This window comes from Hemitrygon akajei, chromosome 4, assembly GCF_048418815.1.
Source record: "Hemitrygon akajei chromosome 4, sHemAka1.3, whole genome shotgun sequence".
In the NCBI taxonomy this organism is placed as follows: Eukaryota; Metazoa; Chordata; class Chondrichthyes; order Myliobatiformes; family Dasyatidae; genus Hemitrygon; species Hemitrygon akajei.
The window spans coordinates 164676247-164702620 of NC_133127.1; the positions used below are offsets into that span (position 1 = coordinate 164676247).

Genomic DNA, 26374 nt, shown 5'->3' on the forward strand with positions numbered 1-26374 from the left:
CCTGGCTGTCAAGATCTCTGAGGATCTAACCTGGTCCCAACATATCGATATAGTCATAAAGAAGGCAAGACAGTGGCTATACTTTATTAGGAGTTTGAAGAGACTTGGCATGTCAACTACTACACTCAAAACCTTCTATAGTTGTACCATGGAGAGCATTCTGACAGGCTGCATCACTGTCTGGTATGGAGGGGCTACTGCACAGGACAAAAAGAAGCTGCAGAAGGTTGTAAATCTAGTCAGCTCCATCTTGGGCACTAGCCTACAAAGTACCCAGGACATCTTTAGGGAGTGGTGGCTCAGAATGGAAGCGTCCATTATTAAGGACCTTCAGCACCCAGGGCATGCCCTTTTCTCTCTGTTACCATCAGGTAGGAGATACAGAAGCCTGAAGGCACACACTCAGCGATTCAGGAACAGCTAAATCACCTCTGCCATCCGATTCCTAAATGGACATTGAAGCTTTGGACACTACATCACTTTTTTTATATACAGTATTTATGTTTTTGCACAGTTTTTAAAAAATCTCTATACGTAATTGATTCACTTGTTTATTATTATTTTATTTTTTTCCCTCAGATTATGTATTGCATTGAACTGCTGCTGCTAAGTTAGCAAATTTCACATCACGTGTCGGTGATAATAAACTTGATTCTGATTTAATTTGGCTTTTTTTAAAACTGATCAACTGAAAAAGACTAATTTGTGTCAACGTGAAAACAGATCTCTACAAAGTGATTTTAAATTAATTTCAAATATAAAACACAAAATAATTGAATGCATAAGTATTCACCCCCTTTAATATGACACACCAAATCATCACTGGTGCAGCTAATTGGTTTTAGAAGTTAAATGGAATTCTGTTTTTGAAGACCTGTGTGCAGTCAAGGTGTTTAAATTGATTGTAGTAAAAATACACCTGTATCTGGAAGGTCCAACCACTGGTGAGTCAGTATCTTGGTAAAAGCCACATCATGAAGACAAAAGAAAATTCCAAGCAACCCTGCAAAAAAAGTTATTGAAAAGCACTCATCAGAAGATGGATGCAAGAAAATTTACAAGTCACTTGTATATTCAATAATCAAGAAATGGAAAGAATATGCCATAGCTGTAAATCTTCCTAGAGCAGGCCATCCTCAAAAACTGAGTGACTGTGACTGAGGGGACTAGTGAGGGAGGCCTCCAAGAGACCTATGACAACTCTGAAGGAGTTACAAGCTTCAGTGGCTGAGATGGGAGAGACTGTGCATACAACAACTGTTGTCTGAGTGCTTCACTAGTTGCAGCTCTATGGAAGAGTGGCAAAGAGAAAAAAGGCACTTCTTTAATGAAAAATACATGAAATCTCAGCTAGCATTTACTGGAAGGCATGTAGGAGACTCTAAAGTAAACTGGAAGAATGTTCTGTGGTCTGATGAAACCAAAATTGAGCTTTTTGGCCATCAGTTTGGTGTAAGCCAAACACAGTGCATCATCAAAAAGGCATCATCGCTACCATGAAGCATGGTGCTGGTGGCTGCTTCATGAGGTGGAGGGTGAAAATGAATTCAGCAAAATACAGAGAAATCCTTGAGGAAAACCTGATGCAGTCTGCAAGAGAACTGCAATTTGAGAGAAGATTTGTTTTCCAGCAATACAGTGATCCCAAGCATAAAGCCAAAGCTACACAGGATTAGCTTAAAAACAAAAGTTAATGCCTTGGAGTGGCTAAGAGTATCCAGACCTCAATCCAGTTGAGTATTTCTGGCTGGACTTGGGAAAAGGCTGTTCACTGACAAACTCCATACAATCTGACAGAGATTGAGCAGTTTTGTAAAGAAGAATGGGGAAAAAATTGCAGTGTCCAGATTTGCAAAGCTGATGGAGACCTGTCCAGAAAAGATCCAGAGCATGTGAAGTGTCATGGATGTAGGATGTAGGATGTAGGAAGGGACTGACTAGGGAGGGGATAAGACAAAATCGATATATGTAGATACGAGTTCAGTGGGGCAAGAACAAGCCGAAACAATGGATCTACCTGGACAAGTGGGTTTGTGGATCTTGGGCAGGAGGTAGAAACAGGAGGTGTGGGGTGCGGGAACTATGATGTTGGTGGCAGTGGATGGGAGATCCCCAGAGTTAATGATGTCTGTGTTGGTGTGGGAGACAATGGCCTGTTGCTTCTTAGTGGGCACTGGGCTTCAGCAAGGTAGAGGTCAGAAGGCCAGACTTTGCAGCGCCCCCTTTATCTGCTGGTTTGATGGTGAGGTTAGGATTAGATTGGAGGGAATGAAGAGCAGAGTGTTAGGAAGGGGTGAAGTTGTAAAAGGAGGGAGGAGTGTTGAAGTTGAGACAGTTGATGTCCCATCAGTAGTTGGAAATGAAAAGGTGCAGAGCAGGCAGAAGACCAGGGTGGGGTATCCAGGAAGAGGAGGCAGGCTGAAGACAGGAGAAGGGGTCATTGGTGCGGGTTGGAGAGTCCTTGCCTAAGAAGTAGGCTCTGAGATGGAGGCGGCGGAAGAAAAGTTCAGCGTAATGGTGGGTGCAGAACTCACTGAGGAGTGGGTGCAGGGGGACAAAGGTGAGGCTCTTACTGAGAACAGAATGTTCTGTCTCAGGGGAACGTCAGAGGGGATGGTTAAGACCTGGCATGGATGAGCCCTGGGATCGGAGGGGGGAAGGGGTTTGGTAGTATCTGATAGGAAGGGAAGTTTGGTGTGAGAGGAAGATGGGGTCTCTGAGGGCTTAAGAGCTGGTGGTGGGATATGAGTGAGATGGGATTACGATGTGGTGGTGGGGGAAGGTGAGATGGGGGTTCCAGCAGCCGTGAGTGAAGAACCGGCCTGGTAGTCAAGACTGGAGTGAGTAGGGGGTTGTGCATTTGGCACTTTGAACCTGCATTGATGGAGGTGGAGTCCAGGCTTTGAATCCGTTCTGGATCATTAGAGCCATCGAGGTCGGTTGCCGAGCTCCAGAATAACATAACTTGTACTGATATAATTGTTCTGTTGTATTTCAGACAAAATCAAAAATGGATGAAAGGTGATTTTTGTGGTTTTTTTGTTTTGGGTATTTTGAAATTAATAATGTGATGCCTGTGACCCTGGAGCACCTAATAAGAGCATTATTAGCAAAAAGGCTCATTGTTAATTGTCTGTTTTTTTTGAGGGACTATTGCTTTATATCTCCATTCCTTTAAAAAAAAATTGTGTTTTATATATATATATATATAAAAACATGGAACTAATGCTAGAGGATGTGGAACATTGCAAATCAATTGACATCTGAAAGGCTGAAAGCTTCAACTTCTGAGACCTCAGTTTTATTCCTAAGAAATGCATTCTTTTGTTTTATTAACTTTTCAAGAGTTTGGTAACACAGCAGTACAGTCAAGCCATTTGAAAAATTATCTGTTGAGCTGCAGTGATCATAATAATGATGCTGATTTGCATTCTGGTATCTAAGTACATTTGACTGGCTTGCCACTGTTTATTACCGAAGCAGAGTATTCAATTACCTTTTGATACTATTGGCATGGTCATATTGATAACATACCATTAGTTTTATTGAATTTTATAATGTAATTTTTCTCCTGCAGTCATCTTTAGTTCATCTGTTTAATCCTGCTGGGCACTGATTGTATTTCTTTTTCTTTATAGAACATTGCCTGGGTAAAGTCATATAACATCTGCTTTGAACTGGAAGATAGCAATGATATCTTCACTCAATTGTACAGAACACTTTTTCAAGTAATAAAGTAAGTTTTGCTTACAACTAAAATGAACTTGAAACGGAGTTTAGATTACCAAGCCAGGTCTACTTACTGCCTTGCATTCAGACTATTAGACAGAGGAGCAGACTTGGGCCACTCGGCCCATCAAGTCTGTTCTGCCATGCCATCATGGTTGATTTATTATGCCTATCAATCCCATTCTCCTACTTTCTCCCTGCAACCTTTGATGCCCTTTCTAACAAAGAACCTATCAACCTCTGCTTTAAATATATTCAAAGAGATGGCCTCTAAAGCCGCCGGTGGCAAAGAATTCCACAGATTCACCACATTCTGGGTACAGAAATGCCTCCTCATCTCTGTACTGAATGAATGTTCCTTTGTTCTGAGGCTTGCCCTTGGGTCCTAGACTCACCTGCTACAGGAAACTTCTGCACCATATCCATTCTATCTAGACCTTTTAGTATTTGATAGGTTTCAGTGAGATACCCATTCTTCTGAACTTCAGCAAGTAAAAGCTCAGAGCCATTAAACGATCCTTATACATCGACCCTTTCATTCCTAGAATCTCCTCTGAACCCTCTCCAGCATCTTTTTCCAGCTGTCCAATATCCACTCTTACCTCCCTTTTACTGCTTGTATATCTGAAAAAAATCTCTGATATCCTCTTTTTATATTATTGACTAGCTTATCTTCACATTTCCTCTTTCTCATTTATTTTTTGTTGCCTTCTGTTGGTTTTTAAAAGCTTCACAATCCTCCAGCTACTCACTAATATTTGCTAGATTATATGCCCTCTATTTTGCTTTATTGCTGTCTTTGAATTCCCTTGTCAGCCATGGTTTCATCCTCCCTTTAGAATACTACTACTTTGGAATGTATCTATTGTCTGCTTTCCAAATTTCTCCCAGTAACTCCAGCCATTGCTGTTCTGTCATCCCTGCCAGTATTGCTTCCAATCAACTTTGGCAGCTCCTCTTTCATGCCTCTGTAATTCCCTTTACTCTACTGTAATACTGATACATCTCACTTTATCTTCTCCCTCACAAAGTGCATGGTGAATTCTATCATATTATGATCACTGCCTCCTAAGGATTCCTTTTACCTTAAGCTGTCTAATCAATTCCAGTTCATTGCACAGCACCTAATCCAGAATAGCTGTTCCCTGAGCAGACTCAACCATGAGCTGCTCTTAAAAAGCCATCTTGTAGGCATTCTAGAAATTCCCTTCTTGGGATCCAGTACCAATCTGATTTTCTCAATACCTACATGTTGAAATTTCCTATGACAATTGTAACATTGCCCTAATACATACTTTTCTATTTCCTATTGAAATTTATGTTCCACGTCTTGGCCACTGTTTGGGGGCCCATATAAAACTACCATAAGAGTCTTTATACTCTTCAGTTTCTTAACTCTACCCAGAAGGATTTTACACCTTTGATTTGATTTTTTTTTACCAGCACAGCCACCCTCCGCCTACCTGCCTGCTCTTTCAAAACAAGGTATCCTTGGATGTCAAGTTCCCAAATGTCATCTTTCATGTATGTCTTAGTGATGCTCACAATGTCATACCTGCCAATCTCGAACTGTACTACAAAATCATCTACCTTATTCTGTATACTATGTGCATTCAAATATAACAGTCCTATTTTCATCACCTTTTTCAATTTCTGTCCCCATGTTGCACTTACCTCATTCCACTGACTGCAATTTTACCCTATCATCTGTCTGTCCTTCCTCACAGTCTCATTACACACTGTATTGACTTGATAAACAGCTACCCCATCCTTAGTCCTATCACTCTGGTTCCCATCATATTACCAACACACTTTTAAAATCCTCCACAATATCTAGCAAACCTGCCCACCAGGATATTAGTCCTCTGGGTTCAGGTGTAACCTATCCTATTTGCGCAGGTCATACCTTCTACAGAGGAGATTCCAATGATCCAGAAATCTGAAACCTTGCCCCTTGCACCACTTCCTCAGCCACTCATTCATTGTATTATCATCCTATTCCTACCCTGACTAATACGTGGTACTGGGGTGTGACCTGGAGATGACTACTCTGGAGGTTCTGCTCTTCAGTCTCTAATTTCACATTCACTGTGCAGGACTTTGAAATCATTGTCCTGCTGGCTTTTTACCCCTCTCCAGTTACTTTTTCTACCATGACTTTTCTTTAGATAGTATTTCAAAAGACAATTTAAAATTTATTCATCTTCCAGCTTAATTGCCACTGTTCCCTTCTTTAAACAGCTTAAAGCTTATTAAGGGTTTTAATTTCTTTATTTGACTGTGTGAAAATTTTCTGATGTGTTTGGCTGCTCATCTTACTTGATGACCTCATTGATTCTCTATATCTGACAGCAACTAATATTGGCCAAAGTGAACCTATGGTGGAAGATAAATGTAATTCACTGTCAATGTTGAGCAACATTACTTTGCTGCTAAAAAATTTGGCCCTTTTTTTTTAAACTCACTGCAGTTATGTCAATATTTGAATATTATAAGGGCTGTCCTGGCTTATGAACACCCCACTTCTGGGCATCTTGCAGACGAATGAGCTTCCATAATATAAAGTGTAATAATCAAAGATCTGTATGTGGAGATGTTCATTCCTATGAACTGCAGAATTTGTTTCCTCAGAGTTGGTCTCATGCTCTTCACTTATAGTACTTGATCTTGCATGTGCTTTTGATGACGCTCATTATACAGTGGTGCTAGAAAGCTTGTGAATTCTATTTCTGCATAAAAATGACCTAAAATGTGATCAGATCTTCATGCAAGTCCTAAAACCCAATTAAATAAATAAGACAGAAAAACATTATACTTGTTCATTTATTTATTGAGAAAAATGATCCAATATTACATGCATTTGTTGGAAAAAGTATGTAAACCTCTGGCGTAATGCCTTCTACAAAAGCTATTTGGAGACAGGTGTTCCAATCAATGAGATGGAGATGTGGATTGTAGAGGTGTCCAGCACTATATATTTAAAAAAAAGACACGCAAAGATGCGTTACTGACAGACCCTGCTCTTCTCAAGAAAGATCTGTTTATGTGCATCATGCGTCGATCAAAACAACTTTCAGAAGACCTTAGTAGAAGAAGAATTGTAGAGCTGCATGAAATTGGAAAAGGCTACAAAAACATTTCATCAGTCCACAGTAAGAGAAATGAAGGGAAGTCAGTACTGTTGCTATTCTGCAAAGATCACACCAAGAGCACAATGTGCAATGCTGAAATAGGTAAAGAAGAACCCAAGAGTAACAGCAAAAGACATGCAGAAATCTCTAGAACTTGCTAAAGTCTTTTCACATGTCCACTATAAGGAAGAACACTGAACAAGAATAGTGTTCATGGAAGGACACCATGGAGGAAGCCATTGTTCTCCAAAATAAAACATTGCTGCATGTCTCAAGTTTGCAAAGAACCACCTCGATGTTCTACAACATTTCTGGAACAATGTTCTGTGGACAGATGAGACAAAAGTTGAACTTCTTGGCAGAAATGCATATTGTTTTGTGTGGAGGAAAAACAGCACTACACACCGACACCAAAACCTCAGCTCAGCTGTAAAGCATGGTGGAAGGAGCATCAAAGTTTGGGGCTGCTTTGTGCCTCAGGGTCAGGATAGCTTGCAGTCATTGAGGGAACAATGAATTCAAAATCATATCAAGACATTTTACAGGAGAATGTCAGGGTAGCAGTACATCACCTGAGGCTTAATAGAAATTGGATAATGCAACAAGAAAATGATCCGAAAGACGAGAGTAACTCAACAATAGCATGGTTTAAAAAGAAGAAAATTTGTGCTTTGGAATGGCTGAGTCAAAGTCCTGTTCTTAATCCTGTAGAATTTTTGAGGAAGGATCTGAAGCAAATAGTCCATAGTTGAAGAAATTTTGTAAGGAGGAATGGCCTAAAATTCCATCAAGCCAATGTGCAGGACTGATCAACAGTTACTGGAAATGATTGGTTGAAGTTATTGCTGTATAAGGAGGTCACCCCAGTTACTGAAAACAACGGTTCACATAACTTTAAATACACATAATATTGGATCATTTTTCTCAATAACTAAGTGAACAGGTATAATGCTTTTTGTGTTATTTAATTGGGTTTTCTTTATCTAGTTTTAGGACTCAGCATGAAGATCTGTTCACATTTTATGCAGAAAGAGAAAACAGTATTGTGAAGGTATAGTTACCATATCAAGTAATATTTGAGTGTTTTCTGAATTATGGACAAATTGACCTTCAAAAATTAAACTTTTGTTTGCTGGAGATTACCTGTAGTTTAACTAATGACCAAAACATGCATACTGTCTACAAAGAAATTGCAAGCATATGATTGGTCCTCTTGATGATTAGAGAAAAAATTCTGTCTCTTTAACAAAGAAATATGGTTATCCTGGCATCAGAGCTGGGAAAAGCTGGAACTGCATTGTTGGGGTTGTCTGTTTCTAAATTAAGATAAAATTGATTAGATTACCTTTGTTTGTCACATTTACATTGAAGGATACAGTGAAATGCATCATTTGCATCAATGACCCACAGCCTGAATATGTGCTGGGGGAAGCTCACAAGTGTCACCATGCTTCCAGTGCCAGCATAGCACGCCCACAATTTACTAACCTTTAGTAATCCAAGTATCTTTTTAGAATATGGGGTAAAGGAGGAGAACCAGGAGGAAATCCATGTGGTCATGGGAAAACGCGTAATCTCCTTTGGGGAATTCAATCCTGATCATTTGTTCTAACCACTATCCTACCATGATGCCTTTGTTAGTTAATTATGTTAGTGTGTTGCATAACCAGAATGCTTGAGAATTGTAAAGTACCGTAGATTCCGGATTATAAGCCGCTACTTTTTTCCCACATTTTGAACAGCTTTGAACTCTGCAGCCTTTAATCCAGAGCGGCTAATACATGGTTTTTTTTCATGCCGCCTCGTAAACATTTTGCCTCGTAACAGTAGACCAATAAAATTGATGAGTAGTTCACAGAGGTCCAATGAAATTGTACGATAAATCAAGCGCACTTTCACAATTAAATTATTGTAAATCAGTCATTTGTACTCACCCTCATCAACATGGAAAATACTCGAAGAAAAGCAAGACCCGAGCGCGTCAGACCCGAGCGCATCAGACCCGATTAGACCCGATCGCGTTACGCAAGCGCGTCAGACCCGAGCGCGTCAGACCCGAGCGCATCAGACCCGATTAGACCCGATCGCGTTACGCAAGCGCGTCAGACCCGATTAGACCTGATCGCGTTACGCAAGCGCGTCAGACCCGATTAGACCCGATCGCGTTACGCAAGCGCGTCAGACCCGAGCGAAAACGCTGCTTTTAAGTTAAAGGCGATCAATAACTTTTCCTGGTAGGCTGCAGTCTATATATTTTTACCAGTCGCTAGGAGATACTGGAATGTTGTTCGTGCTGTTCAGTAAAAAAGTATATGCAACGTAATTTGTGTTACCGATACGTATGTATATTTAAAAGTAGCGGTGCGGCCTAAAATCCGGTGTGGCCTTTACAATTAAAAAATTGATTTTATTTCTAAAATTAGAGCCAGCGGCTTTTAATCAGGTGCGCTCTGTAGTCCGGAATCTACGGTAAATGGCAGAGAAGGCAGGTGCTAAAGGTTCATATTTGGAAAGATGTAAATCAAATAATAGAAACAAGGCTGGTGGGAAAAATAATTGAATGTGGTAAATGACAAGCTAACATTTGAGTGATATTTACTGTGCTGACCAAGACCATTGTTTCACATAACTCGGTGAAGGGGCAGTTTGTTGAAGAGTTGGTTGTACATATAGGTGAACAATCAAATGCATCACTACATATAGAGAATCTGCAGATGCTGGAAATCCAAGCAACACACACACACACACACACACACACACACACACACACACACACACACACACACACACACACACACACACACACACACACACACACACACACACACACACACACACACACACACACACACACACACACACACACACACACACACGGCAGCTATGGAAAAGAGTATAGTTAGCGTTTCAGGCTGAGACCCTTTATCAGGGCTTGTAGAAAAAAAGGATGAGGAGTCAGAGTTAGAAGGTGTGGGTAGGGGAGGATGAAACACAAGGTGATTGGCGAATCTGGGGGTTGGGGGTGGGTGGAGGGGGTGAGGTAAAGAGCTGGGAAGTTGGTGAAATAGAGACAGGACTGGAGAAGGGGGAATCTTAGGAGAGGACAGAAGGCCATGGAAGAAAGAAAAGAGGGAGGAGTACCAGAGAGAGATGATGGGCAGGTAAGGAGATGAGGTGAGAGAGGAAAAAGGGGATTGTGGAATGGTGAAGGGAGAGGGAGTTCATTACCGTAAGTTCGAGAAATCACTATATATGCCATCAGATAATTTATAACTACTTGGGATACACATGCAGGCATGTGACCTCAGAGCGTGGAAGGTTTAAAAAGGGAAGCAATTTTCAGTGGTTTTTTCGATTCACAGCAAGCAGGCAACAGAACAAGTCGCCATTTTTCGGGAGAAAATTCAGATAAAAAAAAAACTACTTGGGATAAAAGGCATGACTGCGCAGGCGCGTGACCTCAGAGCGCAGAAGACTTAAAAAGAACACCGCCATATCCAGTGGGCAGTGGAGTGAGAGAGTGCAGAGTGATAGGGCTTTGGCTCAACAGACTTTTAGGTGGAAACAGGAAGCGGCTTCCAGCGACCATTGAGTCTGATAGTGAAGGAGTGAGTTACAGGTTTATTTATTTAGTAATAACAGTAGCATCAGAGGTATGCATCTAGGATTAGTGTTGTGCTTGGAGTGCCAGATGTGGAGGCTCTGGGAGACTCCCAGCCTCCCCAAGGATTACATCTGCACCAGGTGCATTGAGACGAGGCTCCTTAAGGTACGTGTTAGGGATCTGGAGCTGCAACTTGATGACCTTCAGCTAATTAGGAAAAGTGAGGAGGTGATTGATAATACCTATAGAGAGATAGTGGACAGCACCTCTGTGACAGTCCCCCTCAGAAATCGATATATCGTTTTAGATACTGTTGGAGAGGTTGACCTGACAGAGAAAGACCACAGCAAACGGGACTCTGACACTCTCCCCAGTGCCGTGATCAAGAGAGCCAGGAGAGATGCAGTAGTTATAGGGGATTCCATAGTGAGGGGAACAGACAAAGAGATTCTGCGAGCCAGACAAGGATACCCGGATGGTGTGTTGCCTCTCTGCTGCTAGGATACTGGATGTCTCAGATCAGGTCCAGAGCATTCTGAGGAGAGTCTTGGTACATGTTGGTACCAGTGACATAGACAGAAAAAGAGAGGAGGTCCTAAAGGAAGATTACTGGGAGCTAAGAAGAAATTTAAAAGCCGGACCTCCAGAGTAGTAATCTCAGGATTACTGTGTGAGCCATGCACTAATGAAGGTAAGAGTAGCAGAATTAAGCAGATGAATGTGTGGCTAAATAACTGGTGCAGTGGACAGGGCTTCAAATTAGTGGATCATTGGGATCTATTCTGGGAGAGGAATGACTTGTACAAAAATGATGGGTTAAACCTGAACTCAAAGAGTACTAATATCCTGGCGGGATTGTTTAATATAGATGTTAGGGAGGGTTTAAACTAAGTTGGCAGGGAGAAGGAAACCAGGGTGTTAGGGTCGAGAGAGAGGAAAATAGGAATAAGTCAAAGATGCTGTGCAGTAAAAATGGCAAGAAGGACTGGCAGGTGAATAGATAGAGTAATTTGCTGTGCGATTAAAAAAAAAATATAGCAAAATCGGTAACGTACTGATCTAAATGTACTGTACTTAAATGCACACAGCATTATAAATAAAGTGGATGACCTTGTTGTACAGCTACAGGTTAAAAGATACGACATTGTGGCCATCACCGAGTCATGGCTAAATGATGGATGTGATTGGGAGCTGAATGTCCAAGGATAAACAGTGTTTAGGAAAGATAGGAAGGTAGGTAAAGGGGGTGATGTGGCCCTGATGGTAAGCAACGATATCAAATCACTAGAAAGAAGGGACATAGGATCAGAAGAGGTAGAATCCTTATGGGTCGAGTTAAGAAATGGTAAGGGTAAAAAGACACTAGTAGCAGTTATATACAGGCCTCCAAACAGCAGCTGGGATGTGGACTGCAAGTTACAGCTGGAAATAGAAAAAGCGTGTCAGAACGAAAATGTCAAGATAATTATGGGGAATTTTAATATGAAAGTGGATTGGTAAAGTCAGGAAGGTACTGGATCTCAGGAGAGGGAGTTCGTAGAATGCCTACGGGATGGCTTTTTGGAGCAGCTTGTCCATAAGCCCACCAGGGGATCGGCTGTTTTGGATTGGGTGCTGTGTAATGAACCTGAGGCGATTAGGGAGCTAGAGGTAATGGAACCACTTGGAAGTAGTGATCATAATATGATTGAGTTCAGTTTCAAATTTGAAAAGGAGAAGCTGGTATCAGGTGTATCGATATTTCAGTGGAACAAAGGAAATTGCAGTGATATGAGAGAGGAACTGGCCCATGTTGATTGGAAAAGTAAGCTAGATGGAGGGATGGTAGAGTAGAATTGGATGAAATTCCTACAAGAAATAAAGAAAGTGCAGGAAAAATATATTCCAAGAAAAAAGAAAATCATGAATGGGAAAAATGGCACAAATGTGGCTAACGAGAGAGGTTAAGGCTAAAATAAAAGCAAAAGAGACGGCATACAAGGAAGCAAAAATTAGTGGGAAAACTGAGGACTGGATGACTTTAAAAACTTACAGAAGGAAACTAAGAAACTCATTAGGAAAGAAAAGTTAAGTCTAAGGACTAAGGATAGATAAGTCTCCCGGACCTGATGAGATGCACCCACAGGTTCTGAAGGAGGTGGCTTTGGAGATTGTGAAGGCATTGAAAATGATCTTCCAGGAATCAATAGACTCTGGCATGGTTCAGGAGGACTGGAAGGTCACAAATGTAGTTCCGCTGTTTAAGAAAGGAGGGAGGCAGCAAAAAGAAAATTACAGACCTAGTAGTCTGACATCGGTAGTTGGAAAGTTATTGGAGTCGATCCTCAAGGACAAGGTTATGAAATACCTCTAGGTGCATGTCAAGATAGGCCCAAGCCAGCATGGTTTCATGAAGAGAAGATCCTGCCTCGCCAACCTATTGGAATTTTTTGAGGTAATCTCAAATAAGATTGACAAGGGAGAGGCTGTGGATGTTGTGTATTTGGATTTTCAAAAGGCCTTTGATAAGGTACCGCATAAGAGGCTGCTTAATAAGATGAGAGCCCATGGAATTACAGGAAAGATATAGGAATGGGTAGAGCATTGGCTGATAGGCAGAAAGCAAAGGGTGGGAATAAAGGGATCCTATTCTGGTTGGTTGCCGGTTACTAGTGGTGTTCTGCAGGGGTCAGTGTAGGGGCCACTTCTTTTTACATTGTACAGTCGGCCCTCCACCCCCCGTGGATACCAAAATTCGCGGATGCTCAAGTCCCTTATTTGACATGTATCAGTGTGATGGTCTTTAGGACCCAGCGGAACCCCGGACTTTATTTAACATGTCTCAGTGCGGTGGACCTTGCGGCGCAGCTCTGAATTCGCAGTGTTTCTGTTCACGAAAATAATTACGATCGCAATTGAAAATAAGGTGGAAGTAATAAAGCGATCAGAAAGAGGTGAAATGCCATCGGTCATTGGAAAAGCATTAGGCTACAGTTGGTCAACGATCGGAACAATTTTAACGGAGAATGTGAAAGGCCCTGTCTCAATGAAAGCTACAATTATTACTAAGTAACGCAGTGGTGAAATTATTGAAATACATATGTTTCTTATGCATGGAAAGGTAAAATATATACTATATACTAAGAAAAACGTTTGAATAACTGACGCTAAATAATACTGGATGTACCTGTTCCGACTTAAAGATGGACTCAGGAATGGAACTCATTCATAACCCAGGGATTGCCTGTACTTTTAAGTCATTTCTAGATTACTTATAATACCTAATACAATGTAAATGCTATGTAAATAGTTGTTATACTGTATTGTTTAGGGAATAATGACAAGAAAAAATAGTCTGTACATGCTCAAGCAACGAGTGTTGGAGAGAGAACTTCTGGGTTTTCCCGATCCACAGTTGGTTGAATCTGCACATATGGAATCCACAGATAAGGAGGGCTGACTGTATATCGATGATTTAGATTAAGGATTAAATGGTTTTGTGGCTAAGTTTGTGGATGACACTAGGGTAGGTAGAGGAACAGGAAGTGTTGGAAGAAACGGAAAGGCTGCAGAGAGACTTGGTCAGTTTAGGAGAGTGGGCAAAGAAATGGCAGGTGGGATACAGTGTTGAGAAATGTATGGTTGTACATTTTGGAAGAAGAAATAATCGGGTGGATTATTATTTAGATGGGGAGAAAATTCAAAAATCAGAAGTGCAAAGGGACTTGGGGGTCCTCATGCAGGATACCCTAAAGGTTAACCACCAGGTTTGATCGGCAGTAAGGAAAGCGAATGCTATGTTGGCATTCATTTCAAGAGGAATAGTGTATAAGAGTAAGGAGGTGTTGATGAGGCTCTATGGGGCACTGGTGAGACCTCATTTGGAATACTGTGTGCAATTTTGGGCCCCCTGTCTTAGAAGGGATGTACTGGAGAGAGTTCAGAGAAGATTTACAAGGATGATTCCTGGAATGCAGGGTCTAACATATGAGGAGCGTTTGTTGGCTCTTGGACTGGATTCATTAGAGTATAGAAGAATGAGAGGGGATCTCATAGAAACATTTTGAATGTTGAAAGGGTTGGAGAGAGTAGATGTGGAAAGGCTGATTCCCTTGGTGGGTGAGTCCACAGTCTTAAAATTAGAGGGTACCCATTTAAAACAGAGATGAGGAGAAGTATTTTTAGCCAGAGGGTCATGGATTTATGGAATTCGTTGCCACATACAGCTGTGAAGGCCCGATCATTGAGGGTGTTTAAGGAGGAGATTGTTAGGTATCTAATTAGTCAGGGTGTCAAGGCATATGGGGGGGAAAAGCCAGAAATTGGAACTAGATGGGAGAATAGTTTAGCTCATGGTGGAGCCTGAGAAGGAAAACATGCAGCTGGATTCAAGGCAACTAAAGACCACCTGTTACTCTTGCTATGGGGAATGCATAAAGAGATGTGCTGAAATCTTGTTGATGTAGAAAATCTTAGAATTATTGAACTAAGAGCATCTGCCTGTAATCTGAAGGGTAAATGAGGGCTTGATTAATGTTGCCATCTTCTGATAGTGGTTCAGGATTTTTACCGGAGTGAAACATTCCTTCAGTAAAAATAACCTTGAGTTTAAAGCTCTATTGAATGCTCCTGGCCATCCTAGAACACTGATAACCCAGCAACTGGAGATGATCTACTTTCTACTAAACAGTGAATGAACTGGAATACCACATCCTTTTTCAAGGCTTGTTACCTTTCTTTGAGGCACCTTTAGAGAGTTGTAATAAAAATTTAGTTATAATACACAGTTGAGAAGGAGGTTGTGTAATATGGTGAAGGCCGTTGATTATGTCAGCATATTAAGTGGAAGTCATCAGCATGTATACAAACAGTATTTGGTTGAAGTTGTGCTTCACTAATGTCCACGACTGGATGATTTTGATGTACCACCTCCAGAGAAATGCTCCATGTAAAGAAAGTAATGCTAGATCTCTTCTAAAAGAAAAAGTGACACCCAGATCCCAATTCCCGGTAGTATGAGCTATAGCTTGGCTTACACACTCAGCTGTAGCCTCTTCCACTTTCTCTCCTAATGTCTTTGTGATTTAATTTTTGTCAGTTTCCAATGCATTCTGCATGCTCACTGTTTAATAATTTAATGCCTTTTGTTTATCCTCAATGAGGCCCTCACTTATGCTCATAGACAGAAATATAATGCTTTCAGTAATTAATCTCCATTTATGCATAATGTTTTTGAGCTGATTTATTTCACACCAAGATACCCAGAGACATATCCTGATTGCTAAGTGAGGTATCATTGTACTATACTTTGGTTTCCAAAGGTATTTGATATTAAGGGAAAACTAAAGGTCGTGCTAGGCAAGGTAAATTGGCATGGAAGGAATGCGGAAAAAGACAGCAAACATCTTTTCTGATTGTGACATGTAACAAGAGGTGTCACAGGGATCAGTAGTAGGGCCTTAGCCTTTTACAATGTATGTAAATAACTTGAAATAAAGACACGAGATGGAGTGGCTAAATCTGTGGTTGATACAAAAGTGGGTAAGAAAGCAAGTCATGAAGAGGATATAGGAAAGACTGAAAAGGGATATAGGTAGGTTGTTAATGGGCAGAGATCTGGAAAATAAAGTAGGGGAAAGAGGAAATTAATTTTGGCAGGAAGAATATAATATCTAAAGTGCTGAGAGATTGCAGGATTCAGAGATGCAAAAGGATCTGGGTTTTCCAGCAAGTGATTTGCAAAAAGTTATTATACAGGTATTATAAGTAATTGGGAGATCTAACAGTGATGCTGTTTATTGGTGGGGGAATTTAGTATAAAAGTAGGGAGGTCACACTACTGTTGGTGGTGATGGCTCCTTGGACCATCAGGCTTGATCGGTCTTGATTGCATTGGCTCTCTGACATGGAGACGTATGTTGCTCAGGGAGATGGTGTCGACCAACCTTCTATTTCATCAACCAGTATCATTCTGCCTTGGCATTGAGTCTTTGAGCTTTGAAATAGCATTAATCTTGATGAACTGACTGGCACTACATTGAGACCCCCTCCCCACCCCACCTTCTATCTCCATCACCCCTGGCTCCCAAGTCATCGTTGTTGATGCTTTTGTACTCCAGGATGCCCTTTAGAGTATCTTTGTGCCCCAGCATTTGCCTATCCTTTGAGCATAGGTCAATGCAGAGCATAGAGATGGATTTGATACTGGTGGGCACAGCCTCAGTTATGTTTACACTTGATTCCCAGGATATGTAGGCTATCTGCAGCTGTAATGGAGGTTGATGAGACTGCACCTGGATTAATGTATTCAGTATCAGTTTCCTTATTTAAGTATAGATATTGATGTTAGGTGCATTTTGGGGAATGTTCATTTGACAAATATCTTGAATGGTGTTATGAAAATAGTTGAATAGGCTCAGCTTGTATGTGCTGTAGCTTAGAGTGATAGGGGCATTGAATGAAGCATAATGGGTCTTGACAATGTGGATTTGGAGAGGATGTTTCTTGTGGGGGGGAAATCTAAACTCGAGTCTTTTTAAAAAAAAAAGAATTAGTGATTGCTCACTTAAGAAAAGGAGAAGTTATTTTTTGCTTTTGGCAAGTTGCTGGAATCCTTTTAGGACTGAGTAGTACAGCACAGGCAGAGTGTTGTGCCAAATCAGCTAAAAAGCGAATAAAAAAATGCCTGAACTGTATTCTCTCTACCGCCACCATGTCCATATCCCTCCACTTTCCTTTCATACACATGCGGATTCAAAAAATCTCTTGAAATGTATTTACCTCTACCACCATTCTAGGCAGTGGATTCCAGACGTCCATGAGTCTCTGAGTGAAAAGACGTTGCCTCTCACCCCTCCCCCCCCCCCCCACCCGAACCTATACCCTCTCACCTTCAAAGCATGCCCTCTGGTATTCGACATTCTTGGGGAAACAAATACTCTCTGTCCTCTCTGTCTGCTTCCCATAATCTTCTAAACCTCTATCAGATCTCCTCTCAGCCTCCAACACACCAGAGAAAATAGACCAAGTTTATCTAGCCTCTTGTGATGGCACGAGCTTTGAAAACCAGGCAGCATCCTGGTAAACCTCTTCTGTACCCTCTCCAAAGCCTCAACATCCTTCCTACAGTTGGGTGACCAGAATTGTACACAGTACTCCAGATGTAGCCTAACCCAGAGTTTTATGAAGTTGCAACATAGCCTCTTGACTTTTGAACTCAAGTACCTCAACTAATAAAAGCAAACATTCCATAAGCCTTCTTAACCACCTTTTAACCTCTTTCAAGGAGCTATGAACTTTGATCGCAGAATCTCTCTGCTTAGCAACACTGTTAAAGGTCTTGCCCTTAATAGTGTATTGTCTCCTTGCATTTGCCCTTCTGAGGTGCAACCCTTCACATTTATCTGCGTTAAACTCCATCAGCCATTTCTCAGCCCATATCTATAACTGATCTATATCATGCTGTATTGTTTGCCAGTCTCCTAAACTATCCACAGCTCCCAATCTTGGTATCATCTGCAAATTTACTAACCTGTCAGATGTCTTACTAAAATCCATGTAGACAACATTTGCTGCCCTATTCTCATCAGTCTCTCTCATCAGTTTGTCAAAAAAACTCAGTCAAGTTGGTAAGGCATGACCTGTCGTCCGCAAAGCCATGCTGGCTCTCCCTAATTAGACTATGATTTTTTTAAAATCAACTTCAGCCAAATTGGTGTACTCCGTTCCTATTTCATATGTTGTATGTGTGACACATTCCTTGAAGCAAGATTCATAGTTGTCATTTCCTATTCTCTTTGCTTAACAGGAAGCTAATTTGCATTAAGAAGGCAGCCAGTTATTTGGTCCATTGGCTTACTTAATACGTTGTGAATTCTTCAGAAGTTGAGCTTTAATGCTATATTTTGTATCCACTAAGATCAGTCTTGACACTTCTTGCATCTTCATCTGTAGAACTGGTCCATCCAAGTGCTTGAATCCTTCATCAGGCTTGCATTGGGTACTTGAGTAGTGCAAAATTCCATACTTAAACAGTGCTGCTTGCTAGTTACTGGAATGTCATTTAGTGTTCAAACTCAAAAACAGCTTGTTTCAGAAAACAAACTAAAAACAACAGGCATATAATTAGCAAGGAGTACTGGAAGGGAATGGGAAGAATGAGTGCAAAAATGTGAATGAAAGGTGCTTATCAGAACATACTTCAGTTTGTTGAGGCCCTTCGTTGGTCGGGGTCAACCATGGATATTGCTTCCTAGCTGTCTGTGATACGCAAGGCAGGGCGGTACGATATGGAGAGCGAGCTGTTGCCATGCAGCAGACTCCCCCTCAACACAGCTGATGAATCCAAAGGAATGGCAGATACAGTTATAGTTTGGCACCAGTGGTGGTACAATAGTTGCCAGTCAGCTTTAAACTCATTGTAGGGCTGCCTTAGGGACTTCACCTCTAGACTCCCCTGTTTACTCCCGAACCCTTCCCCATGAGGGGGTATAGCCGCAAAGCAGTGGAGGTTTGAGATCAGAGTTTTCCTTCTCCTAGATGAGCTCCCAGCCATGACTGATGAGCCCCAGCTGCCCAAACCGATTGGTTTTAAGACTCCAGTAACCAACCCCTCACCCCCCTTGCCCCTTCTCCTATCAGTAGAAATGGTGCCATTAGGCTTAGTAGCTAAGCTATACATGAAGGCTAGGAGCTGGACTTGGTTGTCGAAGGCTATTTGAGACGCACACCTTTGGGAACATTTAATAGTTGGTGGGAGCTTATCCAGCTACGACAACCTCAAGAACTTCAATACCAGAAACCTAGTAAATAATCTGGATCAACAAAAAGCAAAAACAATCTAACCACTACTGGAAAAAGCAAAATGTGGATTCAAAAAGAATAGGAATAGCATGTTAGTATTCCTAATTTTATGCCTTTCAGTTGAGATAGATGAGAAGAATTGGAAATAGGGGTGCAGTGTGTTTGAAAAGGAAAATTTACTGCAGGCATAGCATAGCAATGATTGTGGGCTGATGACTTAATAGTTTATGAATGTTCTTTATGCCAGCATAGAGAAGGGATACAACAGTTGCCAAATCTATGCTGTTTGTATGTTGGTGTGTGTAGGGGAGGGGAAGAGTGATCCTATTGATAGTATTGGCGCCTCATCAAAAACAAGTAGAGCCACAGGTGTTGCTGTGTATAAGCCACATTTGATTCAGTGCCGTGTCTCTCTTTGTATCTGTTAGCTTCAACTGTGTTTGCTACATGTACAATGCCAGCTGTATTGCCTATCTGAATACTCTGTTACTACTTTTTTATGCTCTTGAAGTACTGTATATATGCAAATGATTGTTAATATTAATGATAGATAGATAGATACTTTATTCATCCCCATGGGGAAATTCAACATTTTTCCAATGTCCCATACACTTATTGTATCAAAAACAATTACATACAATACTTAACTCAGTATAAATATGATATGCATCTAAAATCACCCTCTCAAAAAAAGCATTAATAAATAGCTTTTAAAAAGTTCTTAAATAGTTTACTAAAATACATTGAATGGTAACTTAAGCTCAGTCATAACCCCGGCACTTTAACATATCTTCCCCCGGCGGTTGAATTGTAAAGCCGAATGGCATTGGGGAGTAATGATCTCTTCATCCTGTCTGAGGAGCATTGCATCGATAGCAACCTGCCGCTGAAGCTGCTTCTCTGTCTCTGGATGGTGCTATGCAGTGGATGTTCAGGGCTTTCCATGATTGACCGTAGCCTACTCAGCGCCCTTCGCTCTGCTACCGATGTCATACTCTCCAGTTCTGTGCCCACGACAGAGCCCGCCTTCCTTACCAGCTTATTAAGACGTGAGGCATCCCTCTTCTTAATGCTGCCTCCCCAACATGCCACCACAAAGAAGAGGGCGCTCTCCACAACTGACCTATAGAACATCTTCAGCATCTCACTACAAACATTGAATGACGCCAACCTTCTAAGGAAGTACATTCGACTCTGTGCCTTCCTGCACAAGGCATCTGTGTTGGCAGTCCAGTCTAGCTTCTCGTCTAACTGCACTCCCAGATACTTGTAGGTCTTAACCTGCTCCACACATTCTCCATTAATGATCACTGGCTCCATATGAGGCCTAGATCTCCTAAAGTCCACCACCATCTCCTTGGTCTTGGTGATATTGAGACGCAGGTAGTTTGAGTTGCACCATATCACAAAATCCTGTATCAGTTTCCTATACTCTTCCTCCTGTCCATTCCTGACACACCCCACTATGGCTGTGTCATCAGCGAACTTCTGCACATGGCAGGACTCCGAGTTATATTGGAAGTCTGATGTGTACAGGGTGAACAGGACCGGAGAGAGCACAGTCCCCTGCGGCGCTCCTGTGCTGCTGACCACAGTGTCAGACCTACAGTCTCCCAATCGCACATACTGAGGTCTATCTGTCAAGTAGTCCACTATCCAAGTCACCATGTGAGAGTCTACTCCCATTTCCGTTAGTTTGTGCCTTAAGATCCTGGGCTGGATGGTGTTAAAGGCACTAGAGAAGTCCAGGAATGTAATCCTCACAGCACCACTGACCCCATCCAGGTGAGAGAGGGATTTGTGCAGCAAATACGTGATAGCATCCTCCACTCCCACCTTCTCCTGATACGCAAACTGAAGAGGATCCCGGGCGTGCCTGGTTTGTGGCCTCAGATTCTGTATTATCAGCCGCTCCATGGTCTTCATCACGTGCGACGTCAAGGCAACAGGTCTGAAGTCATTCAACTCCTTTGGTTGTGGTTTCTTCGGTACCGGGACAATACAGGATGTTTTCCACTGTCTGGGTACTCTTCTCTGCTCCAGGCTCATGTTGAAGATGTGCTGTAGTGGTTCTCCCAGCTCAGTCGCACAGGCCCTCAGTAATCGTGGGGATACTCCATCCGGTCCAGCCGCCTTGCTGGTACAGATCTTCCTCAGTTGACCTATCATCTGTGCAGCCGTAATCCCGGGCGTGGGCAAGGTCTCCTGTGAGTGGCTATTTTCCTGTGAGGGGAAGTAAGAGGGAGGACGAGTAGAAAGACAAGCCTGGTGTGGAGTTCTCCGGTGAGGATGAGATTGTGCTATTGAACCTATTGAAGAAGTTATTCAGCTGGTTCGCTTTCTCCACATCTCCACTTATGTTTGCCCCCCGCTTTGCACCGCATCCGGTGGTGATCTTCATCCCATCCCACACCTCCTTCATGCTTTTGTTCTGCAGCTTTTGTTCTAAGTTCCATCTGCGTCGGGTCTCGCCGATGTAAGTGCTACACCTGTCTCTACACCTCCTCTCTTATCACTATTCAGGGCCCAAAACAGTTCTTCCAGGTGTGGCAACACTTCACTTGTGAGTCTGTTGGGGTCATCTATTTCATCCGGTGCTCCCGGTGTGGCCTCCTCTACATTGGCGAGACCCGACGCAGATTGGGGGATGCTTTGTCGAGTACCTCCGCTCCGTCTGCCACAACAGACAGGATTTCCCAGTTGCCATCAACTTCAACTCTGCTTCACATTCCCATTCAGATATGTCCATACACGGCCTGCTCTACTGCCATGATGAGGCCAAACTCAGGTTGGAGGAGCAACACCTCATATACTGTCTGGGTAGTCTCCAGCCCCTTGGCATGAACATTGAATTCTCCAACTTCTGGTAATTCCCTCCCTCTCCCTTCCCCCATCCCAGTTTAACTCTGCCTCCTCCTCCAGCTACCTCTCTCATGATTCTGCCTTCTTCTACTACACATAGTGCTTTCCCCTTACATTCCTTCTTCACCTTTCCTGCCTATCCCCTCCCTGCTTCCCCTCCCCCACCCCTTGATCTTTCCTCTAATTGGTTTTTCACCTGGCACCTGCCAGCCTTCTTCCCACTCTCCCCCCACCTTCTTTATAGGGCCCCTGTCCCCTCCCTCTTCAGTACTAACAAAGCGTCTCGGCCCGAAACCTTGACTGTTTCCACGGATGCTGCCGGACGTGCTGAGTTCCTCCAGCGTGTTGTACATGTTGCTTTGACCACAGCATCTGCAGTGTACTTTGTGTTTAGGCCTCATCAATGTTTTGTACAACTTCAACATAACATCCCAACTCCTATACTCATTACCTTAATGTATGGAGGCTAATGTGCCAAGAGGATGGCGGGGTGAAGATGTGTCTCTTCCAAAGGAGGTAGAGGGGGCTTCCTCCTCTGCTAGCCTGCATTTCACCCTTGGGCAAGGTGTAGCACCTGCTTAGCCCCCTGATCAGGATTATGTGAAGCCATGGGTGCAGATGGTGGATGGTTGTAGGAGCAACTGGTTATGCGACCACTGACACTAGGCAGACAGTTTCTGAAGAGTATTGATAATAGCTGGGGTCATCTGTCCTATAATGACACTGCCTAGAAGAAGGCAATGGCAAATGACTTCTGTAGAAAAATTTGCCAAGGACCATCATGGACATAGAAAGACCATGATTGCCCATGTCATATGACAGGGCACATAATGAACAAGTGTACCAAAACTCCTCTCTATGACCCCATCTACCTGTGATGCCTCTTTCAAGGAATTATGATTCTGTATTCCCAGTGTCCTACCATTCACCTCAATAGTCATACCATTGTTTCTTTTCCCAAAGAGAGAGAGTGAGGAGAATAATTCTTCAATTCATAGAAACAATGTATGTGCATTAGATTTTTGTATTTATAATATTGTAGGAGCTTTTGCATGTGTAGGTATGACCAAAAACTGGGTGTTCGTAACTGGGGTATGACCTATATCCTGTCTCTGAGCATCTAACATTTACATTCCATCCTGCATCTAAAGGATATTGAAAGATTATGGCCAATGCCTTCACAAATTTAATCATTTGCTTATCTTGGCAACCTTAAGAAGCATTTTATCTGGACTACTATACCTCTGTAAATTCTAAGCCTCTGCAGGAATGGAACCACCTGCTTTACACCTTTTCTTATATGATACAAGTGGATGGCATTGCAGGTTTAAAATCCTATTATTAATGATAAATTTGGCTCATTTATAGGCAGACCATTCTCATTCTTGTTCAGGTTAGAAATACAGCAAAAATATAGAGGTAACGTGATCAATGAAGAAACAAATTTGAAAGCAGGAGTTTAAGGAGCTAGTGAAAGTATGTCTTACTGAACTATTTTCTTGGAATGCATACAATCTTGGGGATTGTATATACTTGCTTTCTGAGAGGAAGATGATGCTGAGCCTCTGAATTGCTGCCGTCTACGCAGCATGATATGGTTGAATTAGGAAATTCTGTATTTAGATCTTGTATAATGACAGTTTATACTGGTTATAAATCTTGATAAATTCTTCATTAACTACATTAAATCTGATTCTTTTCTTTTTGAATACTTTGCAGCAATGGCCATAACCAAAAAGTTCACATGCACATGGTGGATTTGATGAGTTCCATTGTTTGTGAGGGGGACACTGTTTCTCAGGAACTTTTGGATACAGTTCTTGTCAACCTTGTGCCAGCTCATAAAGTAAGTAAGCAATATTATTTTAAAGATTGCAAAATAGTAAAAATACTTCTTGAATTCAAGGATAAGTTAAACTTAGAACAGATTGTTTTGATTGTGTGGGCAAATTACATTTTCATTGAGAACTTATAACAAGAAAAATCATTTGAAATATGCATTTTACTATCTTAAAGTTAATGTACTGTATTAATCTTATAATAACTTGCCCTTTAGATTGAAACCTTCAATTTGATAATCATTTTACATCAGTTGTGATCTCAGTAAATTTAAAATGCTATTAATAACATAATGGAATAATATTTGATGAAACTTGCTCTGTAGTTCAAGTGTATGTGTGGTTCATTATTTTCCTTCTGAAATTCAATAACTTTCTAACATTATGTACACCATGCAAAAATTCTACATCAGGGTTTCTTACCCTTTTTGTAAATGCCAGGGACCCCTTTGTTAGTCTGGTGAAGCCTATGAACCCTTTCTCAGAATAATGTATTTAAATATATAAAGTAAAATTCATAGGATTACAAAAGAAACCAATTATATTGAAACACAGTTATAAAAATATTTTAAAACTAATGAGCGAAAAAGGTGATTTATTAACACATTAAATAACGTGTATACATTTAAAGTATAAGCAAGTTAAAGTTAGGCTGTTGTTGCTTAGCTCAGTGGTCCCCAACCACCGGGCTGCAAAGCATGTGCTACTGCACCGCGAGAAAATGATATGATTTGGCGATATGAAATGATATGAGTCAACTGCACCTTTCCGCATTACCTGTCATACCCACTGTTGAACTTGAACGCATGCGAGGTCATCACTGCATTTAGGTGACTGATACCCTAGCGCCAGGGATCACTGGTTGGCCTCGGGTAACCGGCCGCCTCGCACGACCAGCGGGAAGTGCTGTTGCTACCGGCCTGGAGTGCAGACAGATGGGCACTGCCTCTAAACTTATTTAGCACACTGAATGTTCGTGGGGAACCTGGTGCTAAAATATCCACAGACGACTTAGTTTGGGCTCAGGGTTTCGTAATTAGCAGAGCATCTACCTCATTGAGATCTACTGAAAGTCATCCCTCGAGCCAAACTTTTATCGGCCGATAGATCCGATGGGGGGGGGGGGGGGTCGCGGGCGCGTGCCCTGTCACACTCCTTGCTCGGTCGGTCGCTCTCTCCGGACTGTGACCTCCGTGGCCCTGGCACGGGGATCTCCAGCCCTTACCTTGTCCTCTCACCCCACCCACGACCAGCCACACCTGGCCAAGGCATCTGGTGGCAAGTGGTTGGGAAGCTGGAGTTCGGGCCCGGAGGCTGTCTAATGAGGCAACGAAGCCCACAAAACTGCTTCAGTACCTTGAGTCCAAGCACCCTGCACTTAAAGACAAACCCGTTGAGCTTTTTGAACGGGAAAAAAACGTGAGCAAGCGGGACAGAAGCACGTACTGAGAGCCACAAAAACTAAAATTGTGGAATAGACTGGACATAAGGAACCCCCTTCGAATATCGCTGTCTCCCATCACCCCTTGATGGGACCGTATTGTTGCAGGGATACAAGCCCAGGGCTCCCACTGATTCAGCGATATTGGTGTGTTGCAATGATTTTTATATGCTCATACGAGGAAAATATGCGCTGTGTGTTTAAAATCCAAACGTTACTTAAAATGTTATGATATTGACTTATAAGTGACTTATAATTGACTTATCACTATTCATGCGGGGAAAATACATGCTTTGTGTTTAATATTAAATTCATTAGATAAACCCGTTTAGAAACAAAATTGTGTGTATTAGCCACTTATAAGTGACTTAGTGACTTATAGTTGACTTATCACCTGTATTCCAGTCACGATTAACAACCCCCCCCACCCAATCGGCCAGTCCGCAAGAATATTGTCAATATTAAACCGGTCCGCGGTGCAAAGAAAGTTGGTGACCCCTGGCTTAGCTTGAATAAGAACATTAAACTGTGGGGTGGTCTTTGACAAAGCAGCATTTATGTCATGTGGGACATCCAGCCAATTTTGATTTTTTGTTTTAATGCTTAAGCATTGAAAAACCTGACTTGCAAAGGTATGTTGTTGCTTCCATAGCTTGCTCTACAAGGTGGGGGATAAGCTTCTCTCAAGGAACACCAGAATTCTCCAAGGTTTTTTTGAGTTAAACCTCAGTTGTTGTAAGTTGGTTTTTTTTGTCCTAAGATCAATGAGTTCATCTTTGGCTAGAACAATCTCTTCAATACAGTTTATATCAAAAAGAAAAGGATTACAGGTCCTTGGTTCAACTTTAATGGCATCAAGATGGAAATAACTTTTGAAAGAGTTTTGAAGTGTTTCCAGGTGTTTGCAGATGTCTCTCTTCAAAGAAATTGACAGACAGTTTTGTATCTTGGCTCCATCTTGGTAAAGCACTTCCTTCAGTATCTGAAA

At 41.9% G+C, this 26374-nt stretch overlaps 1 protein-coding gene across 5 annotated transcripts in view; it reads left to right on the plus strand.

The window, feature by feature from the left end:
• pds5b (PDS5 cohesin associated factor B) overlaps positions 1-26374 on the plus strand; it is a 278218-nt gene that overhangs the window by 93264 nt on the left and 158580 nt on the right. For all 5 annotated transcript variants that reach the window (XM_073043864.1, XM_073043867.1, XM_073043862.1 and 2 more), the window contains 2 exons: positions 3639-3736; positions 23827-23953. In XM_073043864.1, coding sequence (XP_072899965.1) covers positions 3639-3736; positions 23827-23953 — 225 coding nt within the window. The remainder of the gene's footprint in view (positions 1-3638; positions 3737-23826; positions 23954-26374) is intronic.